The sequence below is a fragment of the Rhinolophus sinicus genome, chromosome 7, assembly GCF_057876585.1.
Source record: "Rhinolophus sinicus isolate RSI-liver-muscle chromosome 7, RSI-T2T, whole genome shotgun sequence".
Taxonomy (NCBI): Eukaryota; Metazoa; Chordata; class Mammalia; order Chiroptera; family Rhinolophidae; genus Rhinolophus; species Rhinolophus sinicus.
The window spans coordinates 48,098,596-48,123,041 of record NC_142507.1 but is presented as its reverse complement, the minus strand read 5'-3'; the positions used below and the strand labels follow the sequence as shown (position 1 = coordinate 48,123,041).

Genomic DNA, 24,446 nt, shown 5'->3' with positions numbered 1-24,446 from the left:
AGGCTGGACAGGACACACTGAGGAGGAAGGTAACCAGAGTTAAAGGGGGGAGCCCTTAGGAGAGGACCTGTGGGGGTGGTGAAGAGGAGGGTGATTAGAGCAGACGGGGGCGGACCCAGGGGAGGTCAGGCGGGAGCCCTCTACAAGATGACAGAGGTAATAAGAATCAAAACACAGGCAATGCTGGGAATGGGAAGGCAGCAGATCTGAGAGCCATGCTAGAAAGATCGACTGATACGGAAGCCCCTAACAGATATCTGAGTCCCACATGAATGTGAAATCACATGCATGGAGCGAGGGGGGTGAAGAGACGATGTGGAAGTCAGAGAGGTGACTGAGGGACAGAGTACAGAAAAAGAGAGAACGGAACAAAACCATAGCAAACTCCTATCTCTCAGACACAAGCAGAAGAAAAACAGCACAGAAAAAGAAATAGTGGCCAGTGAGAAAGAAAACCAGAAAAGTCTATGTCCCAGCCGCCAAGGGATGCAAGAATTTCCAGGAGGGAGGGTGGGGAGTAACATCGACTGTTTCACTTATAGACAAACCCATCTGCTTGCTCCTGGTAGATGCCCAGCTCCGAAGGCAGAACCTGTTTCTTACCCAGATCTGCATCTTACACATTCCTAGAGCAGACTCCTATTACACTGGTATGTTTCAGTCTGAAGGAAAAATGAACAAGCCTGCGGGAAAGGCTAGGTAGACGGGTGCTGAGAAAAGCCTACTGAACTGAGGACCTACTGAAGTGGTCATTGGTGACGTCCACAGAGGTGCACTGTCAGTGATGTAGTGTGGGGCTTGGAGAGAAAGAGCCAGAAGCAAGGGAACAATCAAACATGCAAAGAGATAGGGCACAGCCATGAAAACGACCCCAACGCAGGTGTAGGGATTCAGAAGGAGCCACCCCAAGATGTGCTTCAGTGGTATGCAGATTCCTTGGCGCTAAAGGCAACTTTAGCCTCAGGCTCAAGAGAAACTGCCCCTCCCTTTAATTACACACAAAAAAAAAAAACCTTGAATGAGGGGCGTAGCCCATGAGATTACCAATGATAACCTCTTTTGACTCATCTACAGAGTAGAACAAACCTCTATTTACTAAACATCTGCTCTTCTTATCCTGCAATGGCCCTGGGAAGCCCCAAGGCTCTGCCTCATTCCCTAGCTCAGAACCTATGTTCCCTTTCTATCTCTGAACCTCGGGAATGTGGGGTCTGACTCACTCATGCATGCGGGGTTCCCATACGGTTTCCATGCGCATGTATTAAATTTGATCATTTTCTCTTGCTAATCTGCCTCATGTCTATTTGATTATTAGACCAGCCAGAAGAAGAACCTTGAAGGTAGAGGAAAGTTTGTTCCTCCCCCCAGACAAGCTCTGACTTGAGCCTCTGGGTACATAGGAAAGCCATTTACTGAGATGAGGGAGTCAGTTGTATCAGGCAAAGCTAGAGTTCTCTCCTGGCTGTTCTAAGCTTGAGAAGCCTGTTAGACAGGAGAGTGGGGGGTACAGTGGAGTAGGCAGTAGACATGTATGCCTGGAGCTGGGGAGGGGGGTGGGGTCCAAGCAGAGACAGTCATTGAAGAGTCATGAGCACACAGATGGTGTTTAAAACCACAGGGTGCCTGGGGTCACCTGGGGAGACAGTATACACAGAAAAAGGAAAAAAAGAGCCAAAGATAGAGCCCTGACTTTTTTCAGAATTTAGGAGAAAACTGTAGGTAAAAATAGAGAAATGTTTGAGGCAAAAAGCTTGAGGAACCTTAGCTTGGTCTCCCTTGTGTCCGTCAAGTAGGAGAGGGGTTAGATGTTGGAAATAAATCATGGGAAAGGTTTCGAACAAGCAGTAGAAGGATTATAATAGGAAACCATCACAAAATGAACACAAAAGAGGCCTAAGGTACAGTAAAGACACCCTGACTTGGTGGGAAACTCGGGTGGGCAGGTTTGGAGATTTTCCTTAGCAAGATAAGGCTGAGGCTCAGAGATGATGGTTGGGGTGGATCACTCAACTACGACACGAGGACGGACACAGAAATGTGGCAGGGGAGCCCCAGGACGCTAACAAGCTCATTGCTGAAGTGCTGACCACCAGGCTTTGCTCTGGATCAGAGCCCAGGAAAGCGAGAGTGGCCTGGTGGACTCGAAAAAAGGAACGTTCAAGATTGGGGGCTCACAGCAAGGATGGAGACAGACACGAGGATACTGGAAAGGAGTAAAGGGAAGAGGTTATGGTCACAGGGGGATATATCAGAGTTGACAATCAAAAGGTGACAGAATTCAGAGTGACGACAAGGTCCAGACGTGACTGTTAAATCTCACCAAGTGTGCTATTTTTCCAGGGACCAAGGCACTCCCTGAGTCCTCGGCTGGCCTGAGCTGGCTGCAGAAACATGAGGAAGGGGCTGCTGGGAATAACAGATCATGGGGGTGCAGAGGGTGGCCCAGACGTCTGAACCTTGTTCTCACTTAACATGTACATGAGTTTCTGGCTCTCGTCTGTAGTCATTTGCATCCAGAAACCCTCTTTTAGCCTTCGTGCAGTGCAAGGAGGAATAGTAAGCATTTAGTCTTCCAGGTCAAACAAGAATTCGGTGAAAGAAAGATTTTGCACTCCACCAGAATTGACAGGCTCTTTAAGGTTAGTGCAACTTTACTGAGCTTTTGCTGCTGACATAACCATCGCCTCTGGCACTACAGACAGGAAAGGCAAGGAAGACAGGAACAGAACCAAGGCCACCAGCAACCGAGGAACACAAGAACAAATCTCTTCTTAAAGACTGGATCATTAACTCACTGGACTTCTGACCGGTGAATCACTAGATCATATAACCATGACTTTGGTTCCAGTTCTGTGGCCTTTGAGAGATCCTAGGAGGCCAGAGCCATGCAAAATCTTTAATTCTACATTATGAAATTGTAGGGTTTTGTTCTGGGTCAACTTGGAGAAGTTGGAACTACATTTCCCAGAATCCTCTTCCCTATGCAGTTCCGGGTCAGTTCGACAGAACAGTAGTGCATTTGAGACTTGGGAAGTGGAAGGGCAGCAGGAGCCACTATGCTCTGGTTAAAGGTGGTGAGACAGATGCACAGGTGTGAGTGGGCACCAGTGTGACCTTGCTTTTCTTTCTGTTCTTTCTTCCCAGTTGCTATCCTTACTGACAAATGCCCCCAGATCACCATTTGCTTGGCGGCAAATCAGAAGTGGTAGCTATGAAAAGGCAATTACCCTTCCACAGACTCCCTCGCCAGGCCCCCTTTGTAGTCTCTCCCTGCTGGGGTCCCAGATTCCTCTGCAACCTCCACCTTGCCCACCTCCAAAGGTGCTTCAGGAGGGCTGACTAATGGCTTCCCCCGGGTCCTCCAGCTCCCCTTTTCTGGCCTTCACTTTCCCCAGCTCCTCCCAATTGTGTAAAGTCTAATTCTTCTAATAAATGCCTTAGTCCATAATATTTATAGAGACTCTGCTTCTCTGATGGAACCCTAACTGACACCGTGAGCCAAGTATTGAACAGACAGCTTTGCCCTCAAGGACGCGGTAATTGACGAAAACTACCTTACATTTACAGCACTGCTTTACAGTTTATAAATCCTGTTCACATCATTTAATACTCAACCTTAAGAGGACTAAATGAGCAAACTGAGGTTCTGAGATGTCAAAGACCAACAAAAAGATGCAAAAACATTGTGAGGCGATCTGAACTGATGAGTAACCCAAATAACTCACCAAATATCACATGATTTAAAGAATTCTCTGTCTAGGGACCAGAGACAGAAAAGGCTGAGCCAAGATCAATCCAGAGGATTATTTTAGAGCTTCCTATAAACTTAACAGCTGCTAGAGGCCCAAGCACTGCCCAGCATCCCTCACTACTCAGCCATTTTCAAGCTTCTCCGTGTTCGAACTTGGCCAACACAGTCTGCCAAGTTCTGTGGGAACACCTGGTCCTGCTTTTAGCCTCTAGTTTAACGAGAATGCGGGATTCATATAGGATTTAAACTTCCATCTGGGCATGAAAGGCACCTGAGACAACTGGTGCTGAAACTCTCCCCCACTCCTTACCTTGGGCAGCTTTGTCTTGTCTCCCCCCTATTTTACTGTCTCCCAACGAGGCCTTACGCCTGCCCTTGACATTTACAGATGCCATGAGTGAATGGCGGTCCATGACCAGCTACCCCAAGGAGGCCCAGGAAGGAGAGCGGTGTCGCAGTTTGACCTGAACAGAAAAAGACTCTGGGTGCACGTGCCCTTTAAGGAAAGGACTTTAACTCTATCAATCTGGTATCTCATTCCTTCATTCAGCAGTTCTTTACTGCACACCTACTGTGTGCAGAACGACATCGTCAGGCAAGGTGATGGGCGAACACCCAGCTAAGCGTCAGAGTCGAGAAGGATGGAACGTTGTGGCAGCTTCATAGAGAAGGTGGGAAGAACGAGTCCTCAAACAATGAGAATCTTTTAAAATATCACGGAAATAAAGGGCATGAGGGACTTGGAGCATTCTAGGGAGGACAGAACCGGAAAAAATGGACCAACTCACCCACAGCATCATGCTTAAATTCCTTCAGGTGACAGTCGAAGCTCTTTACACTCTTAGGACTTTCTCTCCAGTCTCAACGCTTGCCCTCTGAAGACTACAACTCAACCCCATACTCCAGCCATTAAAAAAAATAACAAATTGTCTTCATGCAAGACCAGCACACTTTCATAAATAGGTGTATTCCTTTAGCCACACTCTTTCTTCCGTCTGCCTGAAACAAATAACCCACCTCTACCAGACAAACACTGACTGGTCGTCAAGACTTAATGAGCTCGGATGCATCCACCTTGCAGATGGCTTTCCTGATGCTCCCCCAGGCTCAGTCCCCAGCTCCAGGCAGAGTTCAGAACGAGCTTGCCGAGGTCAACTGGGCATGGCTGCCCTGATCACCCCGAGCTGGGATGGTCTGCCTCCCTCGCTGGACTGGGAGTCCCCCGAAGGGGCAGACGGCTCTCTGCTCGTCATCACCTTCACAGCCCAGCAACATGCGTGGTGAGGTCATGACTGCACCACTTCTGTCTCACTGAGCTTCCACAAACTCGGATTTTAGAGCCGGCATTGATCTTCAGACCAGCATCTGGGTGGGATAACAGGAGAAACTTAATCTCACTTATATACCAGAAATGGCCCCTCATCGATGAATTTTCAAAAAAGCTCTTTGCTAAGCTCATCACAGAAAGGGAACAGCATGTGGTGAGAGCAGCCATAACACACATCAATCTAGATGCCGTTCTCAGCACCCCAGGAAGTGATATAATCTCAATATCCCAAACCTCAAATTTTGCCACTGCAGATTTATTACCACTCACTCTTCTTTGGGGCGAGAGAAGCCAACGACCCAGGTCCTTCGGATCCTTATACAAGATCCCCAACCCAGACATGCTACTAACGCCTAAAACTGTATATACAGGTAGAGAGGAGAGACAGGTGGTATGCACACAGGTGTAGAGGATTGTCAGGTGTCTTACCTTTCCTGCGAGAACACCTCTGTCTAAACTAGCCCACAATGTTCTCCCTTTTCTCTGAATTTTCAGCATTTCTTCTAACAATCCTTGGACACTTCTGTGACACCAGCTCTCTTTCTGTGTGTATGTCATGCCTCCACATCTAGACGGGCAGCCACAGGAGTCGAGGGATGGTGTCTATGCCCCTCGAGAGATCTAGAACAAGGCCTGGCACCAGGGAGGTAATAACTAGTCGTTGCGAACTAGGCAGACAGCGGGACGAGGTCCATGCCACAGGCAGCAGCATCCCTGCCCCTGCAAGACGTGGCCAGAGCAGGCTGCTTGCTAGAACAGTGATGACAGGCGGCAGATCTGTGGTTTGGACTAACTAGCTCAACCACAGGGCGCGCGGAGCATGCACTGGAAATGCAGAAGTCTGCTTCTCCACACTGCGAACAAGCAAGAGGAGGCCCAGGAAGGCAGCAATGCCAGTTGGGGATGGGAGAGGCGGTGTCAACCCCACAAAGGGAGGAAGGGGTGGAGGGAGCAGAGAGACAATGAAGAGAACCCATGACTTGTTTATCTCCCACACCAGCTGCCAAGGAGACAAGAAACAGAAAATCACACGAGGAAGAATGGAGACATTCTCATCCTTCCTTTTTCACGGGCGGACTCCACTTCTTCCTACTCTACCCCGCAAACCTCTGTCTTAGAAATGAAGTCACAAGAAATTCGTGCGGTAACACTATGGTAGTAACAAAAAAGGACAGGAAGCACACATACCAAAGATAGTCACTTCTGCCCCCTTTATGACGTAAGGTCCATCACACAGATTTTACATAGGTATTGCATATATGTCGGACATTGTCTCTATTATAGATGTGTATGTATATGTGAAATACACCCAAGTGTTTTCGAACCACATAAATTAATTTAATCATTCCAAGACACGAATTCCTGGACACTGGGATAAACAAAAATAGACATGATCCTACTTTCATGGCGCTCACCGTCTGGGGTAAGAAGGACCAACACTCATTCTAATAACCTGATCATTAGAAATCGATGGCTGTGCTCTGAAGGCACGTGGCTCAATGACAGCCCACGACAAAGGGACGGGCACAGGCTGGTCCGTGCTACCGCCGGCAGCACCCCGGGGTCTGCACGTGTCCTCCTCTCTCCAGGGAAAGTGAGGCTGGACTTGAGCTCCAAATGGAAATCATTCCAAGACAATAGAAAAACAAAAGGGGGGGCAACACAGGCATAGAATGTACAGTCGTTTCTAAGGGTGTGGAGCGAGGGGTCCTTGGGAAAACTTCAAGGGGAGTCATCAAAATTTGATGACGGGCTCAGTTTTCCCATTTCTTTGTGCTGAGGCCCAAATGCCTTCACGGAACATACTGGACAGAACAGAGACCTTGACGTCTCACCCCCGTTTTCTTAGGATCGAACTCAGATTCCACTGCGTGGCCACCCCCTTAGGCCTGTGGAGCCCCAAGAGTGCAACTGGGCAGTACATGCCACCTTGTTCCCTCTGTGACACTCCAGAGGGGCGGGAACAGAGACCTCCCGCAGGTACTTACGAGCTAGGTATGACACCAGCTTTCTGGGACTCATCCTGACGCTTCGGATGAAACTTGTTTGTGGGATAAATTGTTATTAAAGTGGGACTCTGATGACTAGACCACATGATTGCGTAAAGCTCGTTTCCATAGAAAAACATCTAAAATTGCCCATCGTTCCTCTCCAACGTCCCCGTGTCTCTTATTCAGTAATAGTCCTTTGAAGAAATGCTCCGATGAACTACCTAAGGGGAATATCAGTAATTGTTTTAGGAGCCGTCTTCCTTGTAAGAAACAACCAAAAATAGGATGATGGCCTGATGTATCACCTTAATGTAGCAGGCGAGCTTCCTCTGAGCCCCCGCAGACCTCACCAGCCTCACACGTGTGGGCTCTTAGCTGCTCTGCGGGCACTGAGGATGTGCCAACACCTTTCAGGGTGACTTTGCTCACATTCTTCCTCTCCACCAACCTCCCCTCCTCCGAGTTTAATATCCACACCCACTGAGGCCTCTCTTACTGCTCCAGCTTAAGTCAGCTAATCCCCACATGAAACGCCAGCCCCCACACACTGATCTACTCCCACCTCTGAGCAACTGGCGCTGGTCATTTTCATACCTGAAATGCTTTCCCTGCTCCCGGCTCAAACCACGTTCCTATCCCACCTGCTCCACGAAGACTTTCCATAATAACAGCTCCAGGCCCCCGTTTTATCCCCATCATTCCGACAGCCCCATATGCACAGCTCTCCGGTAATTCATCCACTCAGATGTTTCAAATGCGCCAACGATCCATTCTGCTGTTCAGTTTTAAGGGGTTCCGTTTCCACGGTGGACTCCGTTTCCTAATTCCTGTGTCACCTCCCCCAGTGCCAGAAACATGGTAAATACTCCCTCCATGCTGCGGAAGTATTAAAAAAAACACGACCACGAGGAAAAGTAGGGATGTCTTGCCCTGCGGTGTACGGTAATAGCTGGGCACCAGTTTCTGACTTCGACCAACGAGACGGCTCTGGGCGAGGCACTGTGCTCTCCACTCAGAACTTACTTTATGGGTGTTTCGATCAAAGATGATGGACTCCACTGCCTTCTAACAAATAAGAAAACATTTGGATGTGCCAGCCTTCAGAAAATGGAAACATGAATAGCTCTGCCAAACGTAGTTTTTGTGTTTTAACTCCTCCCTGCAGCACAAACAAAGCAGCAGAACACCGGACAGACAACAAAGCAGCTAAGAGTCTGTTCGTAGACCATTCTAAGGGGCAGGGCATTTAGAAAGCACTGTCCATCCCTTTACCTCCAGAACCGCCAAAGACAGCCATTCCCAACAGCCGAGCATTCACACCTAGAAGGTTCTCGACAAGCCTCAAAACTGTCTGCACCCAAGACGAGGGAGACAGCTTCCCTGGGTCACCAGTCACTGCACCTTGAAGGAGCCATGATACAGTGGAGGCCAACATCGTAAACACAGGTTCCTAGAAATATGGAGGTTTTCCAGATTGTAGCCTTTCGTTGGCATTGCGTCCAACATCATTTTGAACCTTTCCCTTTCAGACCAAGAGAATGAAAAGGAAGAAAGTCCCCAATCATTGAGAATGTATGTCTTAGTCAGTTAAGGCTACTGATGGGTGACATCTGAATTTCAACTCTCCTACCCTTCAGGAAGGAGGTGGAAAATCCAAGGCGGTGGTAACATTTGGACACATCCGAAGATGTCTGTGTCTCTTCTCGCTGTGGTCTTGGGGGTGTTAGGAAAAGGAGAGCCTGTGATACGTCACCGTCTGCCAGGCTCTTCCCTAGACCTGAGGACTAAATGTGGAAGAAAACCCAAGTTGGGGGCTGAGCCTTGATAACTCGACCCCCACTTACAGCTTGATAACCTCAATAAAACATGCCAAAAAATCAGTAATAAGAAGGTCTGTCATCTAGAAGCACCTTCTTGGTTCTACTGTTTCTGTGACTTTTCCCAGAAGTCCATCTGAAAGCACAGTTAGCCTGGTGGCAGGGGGACCTCCATAACCCAGAGAATCATGGGGAAAGATGCCAGTTTCACAGCACAGGAAATGGGCTGCAAGGAGGAAGTAGTTGCTGATACAGTGACAGAATGACAAACAATTCCCAGAGCCCTCCGCGGCCCCTACCGCCCTGTTGTGGAGAGACACCAGGCAGGTGAGAGATAAGAGGGACAGGCTGCAGACAGGAGGAACGCTGGGAAAGATGGGCGAGGAGCCAAGGCTGGACCAAGCAGCCCATATGGCCAACAGCAGGGGTCAGTGTGGACTCAAAGAGTTCGCGATGGAAGAGGGCCTTTGAGATTGGCTAGCCCGGCCCCTTACATCACAGAGGCTGAGAGCTACTCAGCAACTTGTCCAAGGTCACAACACTAATGAGTGGAAGATCAAGGGCCAGAATCCAAGCCCAGTGTTTTAAAAGGCGAGGAAACAAACATTATCACACTTTGGCCCAGTCAGATATTAGAGGTAAATTGGCCAAAATGACGTCAGAGGTGATAACTCTGGATAAGTGTTCATTTGGGCTACTGCCCGCCCAGCCTACCACCCCTCAGATTTCCACTTCCAAGACCCTAGATACACAAGTTACCTCTCTGGATCCTTCCCTCCTCCCTTCCTGGCCCACCCACTCCCTGTGCCTCTGAATCTGCTTTTTAACCCTCATCACGTCCTCTAGTCCCTCCTACCTTCTGTGATTTATCAGGCCTTCCAGCTCCATCACCTGCTCATCCCACCTACAAATCTTGGCCACCTGTCACAGCTCCTTACAGATTCCTGCATCCCTCATCCTTCCACCATCATCGCATGGAGAGGTCACACCACATCCCTCCCTTGCTCCCAGGCTGCCAAACTTGGTGGGATTAAGTCAGGACACCAGGCTGACTGCCTCCACTCCAGAGCTGAGCTGACCCCTCCTTCATGGCTAACACCACCTGCCACATTCCCACAGAGCCCAGGCCAGCCCCATGCTCCTCTCTCTGGCTCTGACTCTGACCAGGGCCATGGCCTCAGCGTTCACCCAGGAAGCCCAGGCCACCAAATAACCTGTGTGTCAAGCACTCTTCCAGACTAGGGTTTGTCCGACTTCAGCATGCATTCAAAACCCCTGAAGACCTGGTTACAATGCAGACTAAGCCCTGAGGTTCTCCCAGGTACTGCGGAGGCAGAGGCGGCTGGCCCCCAGGCCCCACTTTGAGTAGCAAAGTTCTACGGATTTACATACATGAAGTGTAATGTTTGCATTTCTTTTAGATATGTTATTTTAATCTTCATGACAAACCTGCAAGAGAGGTATCAGTTCCATTTTACAGCTGTAGAAACTGGGGATCAGGGAGGTAAAGAAACCTGTCCAAGTTTCACTTTGCTAGAGGGCAGGAGGCCGATTCCAGAGCCTGAGCCCTACTCTTTCTTTGCATAAGTGGTTTTCAAGAGCAGAAATAGTTTAGATACACACATATAATGCTTTGTTTGTCATTATCATTCTGGTTTTTCAGCAGCATTCGGTCAATCCCTCTTTAACAAATCTACTTGCACCCTTCTCTGCTTGGTTTCTGACAGAGGCTCTCCTGGTTCCTCGCCCTGACCACTCCGTCCAGATCTCTGCCTTCCACTTCCTGTCCGCTAATTGTACGCATTCCCAAGACCTTGCCCTGGACCCTCACCTCCATCATCCAGGTGGTGTTGCACTTTCTGGGGACACCACCAACCATAAGCCTGGTGCATCCTGCCCCCCCCCCCCTTGGAGGGGAGACATGCGTCACCTCTGTTTACCACAGAATCCCCAGCACTCAGAACAATGCCTGGCCTGGGGTACTTAGCACTCTCGCAATATTTCCTGAATGAGTAAGTGAGCTACTCGCCATGTCACCAAGCTTCTCAATTTCCATCTGCAAACAGCTCATCCTAAGGCCAGGTTGGGGCTGAAGGGCTAGGGTTCACCAAGTAAAACAGATACCTGCCAACCTCCGTCAAATCACAGGGCACACAGGAAGGGGTCATACCTGTATGGCTTGCAGGGTAAACATGGCTTCTGGTTTAGAGGCATCTCTGACCTGCAGGATCCAGGGGATGAGGACATCAGCATCACGACACACCTACAACCCACCTGAAACCCATGTGGGTCCCTTACCATGGCCAGAAAGCTAGGAAGTTCTGGCCCAGTCTAGCTCTAAATAAGAACACGGGAGAGCCATTACCAGATGTGCTTGTCTTGGTCACTTTTAAGGTCTGAGAAGTAACCCATCTGTCTGCACATGTGCCTCTATTTTATTAGGATTCAAAGATAGCACCCATCCTGAAATGTGCCCTGCACCCTTAAGCCAAGTTCATCCTACACAGAGCAACACTAGCCAGTCCCCTGAAATATCCTGAGTGATGTAAATGCTTTCACGTTCCAGCTGCTTATAAAGGTGCAAAGCAGGATGCAATTAAGGTCCCACGCCATCATACTTAAATTTGAATCACGCTGCTTAGTGACTCCATAGTCTCACACAAACACTTAGAGAGCACGGTGGAGAAATCAGCATTCGAAGGACACAAACGGGTATGCAGAGCCATTATCGCTGGTCGACTAAAATCGCATTGCTGGTCCGGGATAGCGTTAACTTCCGGGTCTAATTCTGTTGCTTCACAAACACTCCAGTTGGTGTGGGGGGGAGAAATATTCAAGATTTCAAAAACCACTGACTGTGCCAACTACAGCACTTGCCCTTTCCTAGAAGATAAATTATGAACAATTTTTGCCAGTTCTAGTTATTTTCCCAAAGCAGAGAGTCAAATGGCCTTGCTCGCCTGTCTTGAAGAAACCAATGCAATTAAACGGAATAGCTATGAACGGCCGTGACAGCGTCCCCCAACTTCACCTGATAAAGTGAGATGCAGTCACACACTGACAGACAAGCACACACCTTATTTAACTGGCAGACACAGCGCCAAGATGAAAATGTACATTCAATCGATGGGGTAAAAATCCATTCAACACTCGTCACTAAAACAAAATAGCCATATAAATGCCGACTAGCCTGAATGCCTAGCAAGCAATGAGCACCAACAACGAGAGTCCCTATTCAGCAGGCTAATAAGAATAATTATAGCCAGGGCAGGCATTAATCAGCTTGGCAGAGGCAGGAATTCTGTTAACAAGGCTAAAATGAGGGCCAAGGAATCTCAGAAGGCCATAGCATTTCAAAGACCGTTAGGCTGGATGAATTCACCAGGGTTCCTGCTGCCAGGCTTCCCGCGTCAGCGCTGTCTGGAGAGAGCAGCATTTCGGGTCCTGTCCTCAGAGAAGGTGCGGTGACCTACGAGGGCGTGCAGAGTCGCCCCATCTGTGAGGTGCATCCTGGCACAGTCTGCTCAGGAATTGGGCGTGAGCTGCACTCACCCCACCCACCCCCCGCCCCAGACCCTCTTAACTAGAATGGTACTTTTGCTTTCAAACCACTATCACCTCTTTTCACCTCACTAACCTCAAGCAATACACAGCATAAGGTTATGGTGACGATCCACCAACTTTCCCTTAGTGGAGGCAGAATGGAGTCCTGGGATCAAATCTTGGCTCTGCCATGAAGCAGCTGAAAGACTCTGGACAAGTTCCTTAACTCTTTTTTTCCCTTAACTTTTCTTGGCATCAATTTCCTCATCGGTAATATGAAGAAAACACTGGTACCTTTCTCACAATGTTGCTGTGAGGAGTAAGGAAGAGAATATATGTACAAGCTTGACGTTGGATCTGCCCATCCTCTATACACAGCTGCTATTTTAACTCTGTGCCTATTAGGCGCCGAGCCCTGCATAGAAACTCTGAGAAAAGAACAAACCAAATGTTCAGTATACAGACACACGTCCATTAGCTATGAGTGCTGTGCCTGGGCAGTGGGAGGGTGGGCACTTTTTTTTTCTTCTTTTTTTTTTAACTTTATATCCTTTATAATACAGAGACTGCTACCTATTCCGTCAAATCTGTTCTCACCCTCCTTAGGAGCAGGCACACGGCTGCCAGGCTACTCTGCATTTCTCAGCTTCCCTTGCAGCTAGTGTGGCATGGACTGAATTTTCTCGAATGGAATGTGAGCAGAAATGATGTGTGCCACTTCCACGCTTGGCCAAGAAGCCTCCATAACTATTCCTCTATGCTCTTTCACCGTTTATGGAGCTGGAAAGACGATGGTGACAACCAAAGTGACCTTAGAAAGCACAGTTGAAAACAGCAGAACTGCCATCAGCCTGGGAGCGGCTGTGTAGAGCAGGGGGGGAATCCCACCAACCTTTTCATCAAAACATCCCCTGGAGACTGTTAGGAAGGACACGTCGATTGTTTGAACCTCTTTGCTTTGAGTCTGTTGGAGCAGTTTAGCCTGCCTAATTAACATAATACCCATCTATGTTATGTGAATTTTAAACTATCCGTGTAATGCTTTTGTCGCTTAACAACTACTTCAATGGATTTGCAAATATTTTTCAAAAGACACACATTTTTTCAGAATATCATAACCCCTTTCCACAATCTTCATACCTTCCACTTTCTAATTCATGCTGCACCCAGTGAGGATTTACTCTCCTCAGATGGCCATGGTGTCTTAATCTCACCCTGAAAACTTTCAATGGGTACCCATTATCCACAGATAAAAGGAGACATACATACACATATATGTGTACATGTACATATGTGTATATATACCTATATGCGTATATACATACGTATATGTGTATACACACACATACACACAGAGGTCGGACTACCATGTTTCCCCAAAAATAAGACCTAGCCGGACAATCAGCTCTAATGCATCTTTTGGAGCAAAAATTAATATAAGACCGGGTTTTACTTTACTATAAGACTGGGTCTTATATAATAATAACATAACATAATATAATACCAGGTCTTATTTTACTATAAGACTGGGTCTTATATAAGATGCGGTTTTATATTAATTTTTGCTCCAAAAGACACATTAGAGCTGATTGTCTGGCTAGGTCTTACTTTTAGGGAAACACGGTATTCAGTTCGCAAACTTGTTGTAATGATGGTGCAATCTTTTTGATATCAGAGAGATTATTCATTACGAACTTGTATCAACTGGACAAACGATTAACCGAGTTGACTATTTGGAAGTGCTGAAAAGGCTGCGTGAAAAAGTTAGATGACCTGAATTTTTCATCAACAATTCATGGCTCTTGCATCACGACAATGCACCAGCTCACACAGCACTGTCTATGAGGGAGTTTTTAGCCAGTAAACAAATAACTGTACTGGAACAGCCTCCCTACTCACCTGATCTGGCCCCCAATCACTTCTTTCTTTACCCGAAGATAAAGGAAATATTGAAAGGAACACATTTTGATGACGTTCAGGACATCAAGGGTAATATGATGACAACTCTGATGGCCATTCCAGAAAGAGTTTCAAAACTGCTTTGAAGGGTGGACTAGGCACTGGCATCGGTGCACAGCTTCCCAAGGGGAGTACTTCAAAGGTGACCATAGTGATATTCAGCAATGAAGCATGTAGCACGTTTTCTAGGATGAGTTCGCAAACTTAATTTTCAAACCTCACATATAGCTTCACAGAAAATATTTACTGAACACCTACTATGTGCTAGTCACCCTATAGGGATACTACAGTGAACAAGACCAACATGGCCCTTGCCCCCCAGGGGTACAATCAGGGTGGGGATTTAGACCATGACACACAATTACATACAGTGAGCGAGATAAGTGCTATGACGAAGAAGTACAGGCTGCCTGGCAGCACCCATAGGCCAACAAACCCACCCCTCGTGGTCCAGACTTTTCAGCACAGCACAACCATCTTTCAGAATCCACCCAAAATCCTTCCCTCACGTCCTCCTCCTTCCACCTCCAGTTACGTGGAGCTCCCTCGTCATTTCTGAAGGAGCCCTGTACCCTCACTCATCCACACTTGATGCCTTTCCCCAGAGCCTGGGATGTTCTTCTTCCCTTTCTTCCAAAATACTAATTGTCCTCAAGGCTCAGCTCAAATGTCACCTCTTAGGAAAACCAGCCCCAATCCCAAGTCAAAACGACTCCTCCTCTTCCTTGCTTCCTATCAGTACGTATTTTCTATGTCAGGTATTTCATTATCTTTAGTCAGCTGTTTTATTATCTGTCCTCCCCCAGCCACCCCCACCACTCAGGGAGGCATTTGTCTGGGACACCCGTATGGATTCCTATGGGTATTTGAGAAATGCGATCTTGAATGCACAAACAAGACAGGTCAGACATAGGCAGACATATGAAGTTGTTGTGATGGTGATAGACTCAGCAAAGCTTCATGCAGGCAGTGAGTTTTAGGGGGGAAAGGAAATACCCAGGCAAGAGGAGAGAAGCAGGAGGGGCGTTGCGAGGCCAAGCGGCATGGAAGAGCCAGGAGGCTCACAAATGTTCCACGTAAAGGAGAGCCAACAGGTTACTTAGAATGAAGTGTCTGAATCAAGACAGAAGACCAGAGGGGAGAGAACACAAGGGGAAGCATATCTTTATAAAAAGTCCTAAAAAAGACAAACCAGCGCACAAAGGCAGGACCCCCAAAGCTGATCCTTTAGGAAAATGAACTTAGAAGGGAGGCTGGTGGAAAGAGTCAACCAGGAAGATGTCAGAAGTGAACGGTGTGGGGAAGTATCACATCTTGGGCTAGAAGAGTAGCTGTAGAAACAGGAAGGACGGGAAAAAGCTGGAGTTTGCGCTATGGGAAAAGCCACAGAACTGAGGGACAGAGTGAACATGGAGGTCAAAGAAAGTGACAGCAAGATTATGCCCAGGTTGCAACACGAGAGGAAAGACGATCTTGCTTATCAACGTATTATGTTTCAGGAATCAGGACAGTGCTAGAGTGGAACAATAGGGAGGCCTTCCCGAAGGTCAGACTGAAGCCATACTGAGTGAGATTCCGTGGGGACAGAGTTATCAGGTTCAAGTTCAGGGACCTGTTAGGGGATAAGACATTGGCTGGTGACACCACAGACATTACCCGTGTGAGGTTAACATGAGATGCTCAGTCAGGGCAGGATACACTGGTATATAATGAAGATTTCCCCAAGCTGTGCTTCCTCCATTTGTTTTTGCTTTGCCACTTCTATTTTCTCCCTTTGCCCTTTCTTCTCTCCGTTTTTTTCCCTTATCATAGCTATTCAAGGGCTTTTTTTTTTTTTTCAAACGTCTACCTTTAGTGATACACAGGTTGTGACCTGCACAACTCTAGGGGGAGTCATTCTCACACAGACTATAAAGTGAATAGCAGTTCCCCGAGTTGTGCAGTGCACAGTCTGTGCAACCATCAGCCATGGCCCTGTCTGACCCAAACACATGAGCCCATTAACTATTATGGACTATCATCAGCAGTGCGAAACAAACGATCTTACAAGGGTCCCAGAGTGAAAAGAAAAGAATAAAACCCCTAGGATCCGAGATCACAGAAGAGAGGCTTCAAAACTAAGTGAAAGATCTGGAAGCTTTCTGCAAATGGTGGCAGCTAAAACAATGTGGCTGGATAAACTCTCTGGGGGAGTGCTTCCAGAAAACCCCTCGGAGGCGAAGAGAACACAGTAGCAGCAGAAAGCCTGGCCCACCAGCAGCAAGAGGCGTGGGGGTTGGGACAGTGGGCGCCCTGGAGCCATCAGGATGGGAGCGGCTGTGGAGGTCCTCCACTGGGACCCTCAGACCATAAATGCAGAGTAGTCATTTACCCCGTGTGCAGCTGGGGCCTGGAAGGGACAGACACCCCACACCACCCACTCTGCAAAAGATTCTGATCTGCCTTCTCCAAAGGCTTGGAAGGAAACCGGTGGTCAGGTAACAGCATTCTTTCTCTTCTGACACAGACCAAAAGGATTCAAGAATATCAAAGCACATAAGGGTCAGCCCTGGGGCACCACGGTGGGCACTTAATAAACAGATGTATTTCTGTGGCTGATTCCCACATGGTTATGTTAATACACTAAGACAACGATATGTATCTACTTGGAAGATGGTGTCTGTATGTATAGAGTAAAAGGAATATGAAGAGAAAAAAACCCACCAAAGATTCCTTGGGTTGGGGGAGGGCATTGGGCCAATTCATCAAGAGGCACGGAGGTTTGGGAAGGGTGGAAGACAGGGGACAGGAAAGGCAGGAAAAGTAACAGGTAGGAAAAGTTGGAGAAGCCAAGCCTCCTAGGTCTTTGTGTGTCAATATGGAGCTAGGCAGTTTCCAGAAGAAATACAGGAAAAGACTGAGGCAGAAGCTCTAACCACAGCCAACATGACAGAAGGACTCGCACACTGATTTCTATTGTAGCGCTCTGGGCCACCTCGTGACCTTCGTAGAAGGAAGTTGGTGGATTCCCTCGCTTCCCAAGAAAGGTAACTCATCCTGGGTTTGTGTGTGAGGAGCGAGTCGGCGGGTCTCGACTACCGCCAGGCAGATCAAAGGCGCATATTTCCGCTCCCGAGCTGGGGACACTGGCCGGGGACCGCAGGCACCTTCCGGGCCGGAGATCAAGGTGAGCCCGGCTCCTGGCGGCCAACAGGTAGGGAGGGCTGGGGGCAGCGGGTCACGAGCCACTCCCCCCGCACGTGTGGGGGGCGAGGCTCGGCCTGGCGACGCGGGGACAGGTACCCCGCGCGCTGCCGGGCCGGATTCGCGCCCGGCTCCCGGAGGCCCCGCGGTCATTCCCCGCCGGGCCGCGCCGCCCGCGTACCCCGGTCGGGTCTCCCGGGAGTGGCCCCGGCACCCTCGGCGCCCCAGGCCGCGCGCTGCAGCCGCGCCCCGCCGAACCCTCAGGGCCCCACGGTCCCCCGCGCCCCGCCAAGCCCCGCGCGCACTCACCCAGCGACAACAGCGCCAGCAGCAGCGGCCTGGGCGCCAGGCGCCCCATGCTCGCCGGGCGGGAGGGACTCTCCGCCTCCGCCTCCTTCCCCGCCGCCTCTCCTCCTCCTCCTCCTCCAGCTCCGGCTGCTCCAGAGTCGGCGCTCCTCCGCCTGGGCCGCGCGCCTGCTCCGCTCTCCTCGCCAGCCGAGCAATCCCAGCGCTGGGCGGACGTGCGCCCCTCGCTCCCGCCGGTCCGCCTACCTCCTCCCCGCCCTCCTCCGGCCGGCCGGGCCCCGGGAGCCGGGCGCCAGAGCCGCCCCGCTGCGCCTCGCCAGCAGCCCCGGCCGCTTCCCGAAAGCAAAAGGGAAGAACCGCAGCGCCCGCCCGCCCGCGCCTCCCATCGGGCGCTTTGCCAGCAACAAACACAAACTTTCCCAAGCCCCTCCCCGCTCCAGGTAACGGAGCGAGCGCCGGGCCCGCCCGCTTAAAGGGGAGGAGGCGGCCGAGCCCACCCAGCTCTCCCCTCGGGCTCCCGCCCCACGACAAACTTTCCTCCGACCTTTAAAAGTTGGCCTTGGAAAGACTCTTCTGGAAACCGCATCGCTTTAGCTCCTTCCTGGGACACCCCGCGTTCCACCACTGTGGAATCACCCACGCTTGTCTCCTGCTCCCTCAGCTAACTGCCCGCTCGTTCACCCACTGGTCCCAAGCTAAGCACCCCACCAACCAGCCCCTTGGCCCTTGCGAAAAATTGTTCAGATAGGACTGAAAGCCATGGAAGCACTTTACAGGCCATGGATTCCATCCTCCTTGTGGTACAGCGGCCCTAAGTGTTTAGGTGACTTGTCCAAGGATTCACAGCGAAGTGGCAAAACCAGGACCCAAATCGCACAGCTCTGCTCACTGCCCTGCGGAGGGGTGGGCCTCACCGTCCCTCGCCCACCTGCTTCCCTCTCCATGGTGCCTATGGCCTATGAGAACACTTCTCACACACACCCATGAAAGAAAAGACAAAAAAGAAAACACTCAAGTGTATTAATAGCTACAGTACTTCATATGGAATGTACGTTAAGTGGACGCAACTGGTGGCCAATAGATTCTTTTTTCCCCCACAATAGGGTTTTGTGCTTTTGATTTGAATACAAAAGGCCCAGTATTGGGGGCGGAAATTTTTAGTGTTCATTGTTTAGAACTTCACACAGGATAATTCAAACATACTGGGAGCAGCCCTGGGGCCCCCTGCCCCCCAACACCACAGTCTCACATTAATAATAGATGCAAAACAAATCACAGATGTTAGTGGGGAAACTGCCTAAGTTGGGGAGAGAAACACACTTTTACGCTGAGGCATTATTATTTCCACTAACAAGTGTGTGTTATTCCGCCAACAAATGTGTGAGCACCCAGGTATGAGCCCTTCTGAAAGAGACTCAAAATTTCATCCTTGATGGCACAACCATGTGAATGTACTTAATGCCACTTAAAAATGGTTAAAAGGGTAAATTCTATGTTATCTATAACACAATTTATAAAAACGTTTTTTAATTCGTTCTTGCCACCAAGCCTTTTGCTATGCTGTCCACCCATCCTGCGATTCCTTCCCATCTCCTAGAATCCTCGAGAATTTCTCTGGGAACTTTTTCAGTTTAATTGAATTAACTTTAAATGCAAGCCTCACATTAGGCTTTGGGAGAGGCTGGAGCTACACAGAAGAGTAAGGCCTGGTCCCTGCAGAAGCTCAGATCTTTCCCTTTCTTAACTACCCACAGCACTTAACGTCTGAACCACACATTTTGCCGCTTAATCACATTCATGTGAGCACATGCGATGGACTTAAGGTTTATACCTCCCCAGATTCATATATTGTAGCCCTAATCCCCAATGGTATTTGGAGATGGGACTTTGGGAGGTAAGTAGGTCCTGAGATTGGAGCCCTCCTGAATGGGATTAGTGCCCTTCCAAGAAGAAAGGAAAGAGATGATCCCTGTGCCATGTAAGGATACAGCAAGAAGGTATGTGTCTGCAAACCAGGAAGAGAGCCCTCACCTGGAAATGCATCAGCCATCACCTTGATCTTGGATTTCCCAGCCTCCAGAACTGTGAGGAATAAACGTTTGTCGTTTAAGCGCCCCAGTCGGTGGCATTTGTTAAGCAGCCCAAATTGACTAGGACAGCCCAGCATTCATCCTGCTCCCGTCTCGCTGTAATGGTGGAAGTGCCAGAGGGACTGTCACATTCTCATCTTGTATTTCCCATGGTACTGCACAGTCGATGTTTGCTGAAAATCTTTCCTTTAACAGACACATGCAACTCGGGTGTGTTCCTGGCACATGGTAGGTCTTCCATAAATCTTTATAGCGCAAACTGATGTCAGCCACTGGGCTAGACTCTGGGAAGCCAGAGATGAACAAGATAGTTCCTGCCCGTGAGGGGGTTACAGTCTGTGCATCATGACTATCGTAGGTGTGGCAGCCTGTGTAAGGTGCAGTTGTGACACAAGGGAGTGGTCAGTCCTGAGAAACGTTGTCCAAAGAGCTTCTCAGAGGGGATGACTATGAAGTGAGTCTTGAAGTATCAGTAGGTCTTTAGCTATGAGGCGTAGGGATGAGCTGACAATAGATACTGTATATTTAATGGGATCGGGATTCTTATCCCCTCCCCTCCCCACCCCCAGGTGTTATTAAATGAATGGTGCATCTTACACTCATGGAACTAACAGTGGTTAGTAATTGAAATAGAAATATGAAATGAAACTGTTCAGGCAGGGTGAGTAACACGAGGACTGAAATGGATAGCCTGTTGGTCGCGGGCAGTCACCTGTGTCATGAGACTCAGCCCACGACAGCTGTTTTTATAGCAGAAAAGGAGCATAAATGAATAACTCCAGACAGTTGGTCACAACCACCATACCCTTTGGGTAGCCCTGATGACCAAAGGATAAAATACATCTCTCACGAAAGAAACGGCACCCACATCAGACCAGCACAATTTGTTATAATTCATGACTCCGGAATCTGATGATGCTTGTATTATGAAAGACATCTTTATGCCAGAGTAAGGCTTTTGCCCCAGTCAACTGTTCTTAGTTTGGTTGTCTGTGTTTGCCCGGATCAGGAAGGCTCACTCTCCAGCAACTCTGACCTACACTCATCCCCAAGGAGGTGAGTCCCACCATAGGTTTCCATGGCCAGGTCACAATGACCCTCAGAGGGCTCTGGTCACAACAGCCAGATTACACGTGTCTGCCTGTACACATTGCCCCTGAAAACCTCCTAAGGGTCCCCACCCTCACACTGCTAGCTGCTTTCCCTGCTAAAATCAATACATTCACCTTATTATTTAAAGTTGAGAATGGAAATGTGAGAGGTCCCAATGAATGAATTGGCTGATGGTCCCAAGATTCACCCAGACTTGGTGTACGAGCTTTGCCACCTCCACCAGCCAGTCTCCAGATGACCCTGACCCTACGTCATTCATCAGAGTGGCAGGCGATGGAGTATCATCACACGTGGCCTTTCGTCCCCCTCCTCATTTTCATGAAAATAGTCCTCGTGTTGTTTCCAGGTGCCTGTGTCCCCTATTGAAGTTACCCTGGGGATTACTAATCAGAAAGAAATTTAAGATTTAATCACAGAATTAGAGAATGGAATTAAGAGTTAAAAAGGGAAGGGTGGGGAGAGGAAGCCTTCACTTCCTGATGAGTGAGAGTCATTCAATACTGGTGAGGCCTTGGGGGAAGTTGTGGAATATCCATCTGATGGAGCTTCAAAAACAGCAAGGGGTCTCATCTGTGTGGAATGAGTTAAGTTTGGGCTGTGTTCTGTGACCTCTGGCCTTAAAAGACTGTAATGGGAGCTCGTGGAGAAAGTGTTCTTAGATGACTAGAACTGCCCCTAATTTCACTTCCACCCGGCCAGCTGTGTCCCCAGGCACCCACCCTGTAGCATTTACGCCTGCAGGGATCCTGGGGTAGAAGAATATGAGGAGAAAATAAGTGGAATGAGACAAGGCTTTTGCAGTTAAAGCTCTCTACAAAAGGGAGGCATTGTTATTATGTTAACAGTGTACCTGGCCCTTGTCCTCCAGGAGCTTATATTCTAGTTGAATGTATCAAAAGATCAGTAGTACTGCAAAGAAATTCAAAGGATTGATGCCAGGAAAGAGAAAAAATTCAAAGGGAGGTAAGTAGATAGGAGAGGCACAAACCATTGTGTGTAGGATTCTGCAAATATGCTACCCACTCAAGCTAAAAATAGCCTCTCACAATGAATACAGACAGCAGAGTTGATGGTGAAAAAGAAGTTAGAAATAGTTACAGAGGACTTTGAGACGTTGGAAGTGATTCTTTACCTAAGACCAGGGCTGCCAATCTTGGTGGTACACAGAGGTACCCCACTTGTGCCTTGACACTGAGCTGGGGGAGGGGGCTTTATGCCCTCCGTGAATGCACTGTACCCCAGTTTTCACACAGAAGCATGGTGGTGGGGGATGAAGGAGTGGGCCATATCCTTTTTCCTTCCCCTTCCAGCCTTTCTCACCTACTTGACCTCTGCTTCTGGGTTCAACTGAAATATTATCTTAAGTTCTAGGTGCTCCATTTTAAAAACATACGCAAACTAAAATGCATCCAGAGTAGAGTTGCTAGCTAAAATATAAGATGCCCAGTTAAATTTGAATTTCAGATAAACAAGGAATACTTTTTCAGTAGTCCCAAGTACTACATGGAACCTATTTGTACTGAAAAAAGTATTCTTTGCGTATTATCTGACACTCAAATTCCAACTGGGCATCCCATATTTTTTATTTGCTAGATCTATTTGATCATCCAGCGAGAAGTTACTTTGCATGGAAATAAGTTCTTCTGGAAGACTTGGAGAAGATAACAAGAAGCTCTGAGTGGTTCTCTTCAGATTATTTTGAAGATTTATAGACTTGTTTGGGGTGTTGTGTTGCCCGTGTGACTGGGTAAAAATTGCCAGGAGACAGAATTGCCCTAGTTTGTCATCACCAGAGTTAGTTCAGTGATAGTGGTATCCTCTCCTGGCTAAAGAGCACTCAGCCCCAGGTTCAATCTATAAAGGCAGCCATAGCGGCATTCCTGCATTAGGTGGGGCCCTAAACAAACTGAGCTTCAAGGAAGTCCTTCCAACCTTCAGGCCGTGTGATTTATCTAAATCCAGCTGACTCTCTTTTCTAGTGCCTCTTACAAACTTTGTCTCTGCTGTTCCGCCCTTTTTTCCAACTTGCACCCCTTAGGGCTGGGCTGGAGGTGTGTCCTGCCGTGTTCGAGAACGGAGCAAGCTCCTATGCTTATGCCAGGGCTTTATTCTGCAAAACCAGGCTCCTGCTACCCACCTCCTCTCTACTGGAGAGGACTCATAGATTAATTCTTCCAAAACCAAGCCATCGCTTTTGGTAGACGTGTCCCCATTTTTATCCACGTTGTCGCTCATACTCCCCCTCAGCAAGTCATTGAGCAGAGGGGTACATTTTGCAACTTTGTCTGTTTTTGGAAGGTGCTTGGGGAGTGGCATTTTGCCAGCCAGCCACTTCCTGGGTACAGGAGTCCCCCTTATCCACGGTTTTGCTTTCCAAGGTCACAGTTACGCCCCATGCACCATGGTTTGAAAATATTAATGGAAAAATCCCAGACACAAACAATGCATAAGTTTTCAGTTATATGCTGTTCTGAGGAGCATGATGAAATCTCGCGACGCTTGCCCCATCCCACGAGACACGAATCACCGCTTTGTCCCTGCGGTAGATGGTGCCACGGGGTAGTTACTGAGCCGCCATCCTGGTTGTCAGGTCAGCTGTAGGGCTGTGGCAGTGCTTGTGTTCAAGCAACACGTGTCGTAGCCACAACGCTATGTCATGATGCCTCCGTCGTCCACCTCACTTCCTCTCAGCATGTAGACATTGTAGCATCTCACAGCATCTCCAGAAAAGGGGTGAGTGAGTACAGTACCTTAAGGTATTTCAAGACAGAGACAGACCACATTCACATAACTTGTATTACAGTATATTGTTATAATTGTTCTGTTTTATTATTATCGTTAATCTCTTACTGTGCCTATCTCATAAATTAAACTTTATCGTAGGTGTGTATGTATGGGATAAAACCATAGCCTATATAGGGTTTGGTACTATCTGCGGATTCAGGCATCCACTGGGGGCCTTGGAACGTCTCCCCCATGGATAAGGGGGAACGACTGTACTTCACTGAATGGCTTTTCTTTCCTCACGGCAGAACTAGGTTTGTAGCCTCTGCTTTACTACCTTTTTCTGGACTAACGTTGTTGTGTCTATGCTGTATGACGTAAAGCTCCTGGGGGTCTCTTTATATATTTTTTTAAAGCTTGTGGGGTCTTGAGGACCCATTTGCCTCTGAGTTAGGAAGCACACAAAGTTACTTTCTGTGGAAAATCTTGCACATCCTGCCCATGAAAACACTGGCGATCCACTCGTGAGACATAGGGGCTGTCCAGGTGTGGCCCCAGCATTTTCACTAGAGGATGTCAGACCTGCCCCAGGTGGGCTGGTTGATCAGGTGGGCAGAGCAGTGGGTTTGTGCTTAACTAGCC

The 24,446-nt window shown here is 48.5% G+C and overlaps 1 protein-coding gene across 1 annotated transcript in view; it reads right to left on the bottom strand.

Annotated features, from left to right (window-relative positions):
* PTGFRN (prostaglandin F2 receptor inhibitor) overlaps positions 1-18,221 on the bottom strand; it is a 68,504-nt gene extending 50,283 nt beyond the window's left edge. The window contains exon 1 of the mRNA XM_019730614.3: positions 17,881-18,221. Coding sequence (XP_019586173.3) covers positions 17,881-17,929 — 49 coding nt within the window. The 5' untranslated portion in view covers positions 17,930-18,221. The remainder of the gene's footprint in view (positions 1-17,880) is intronic.
* Between the last annotated feature and the right edge of the window lie 6,225 nt (positions 18,222-24,446).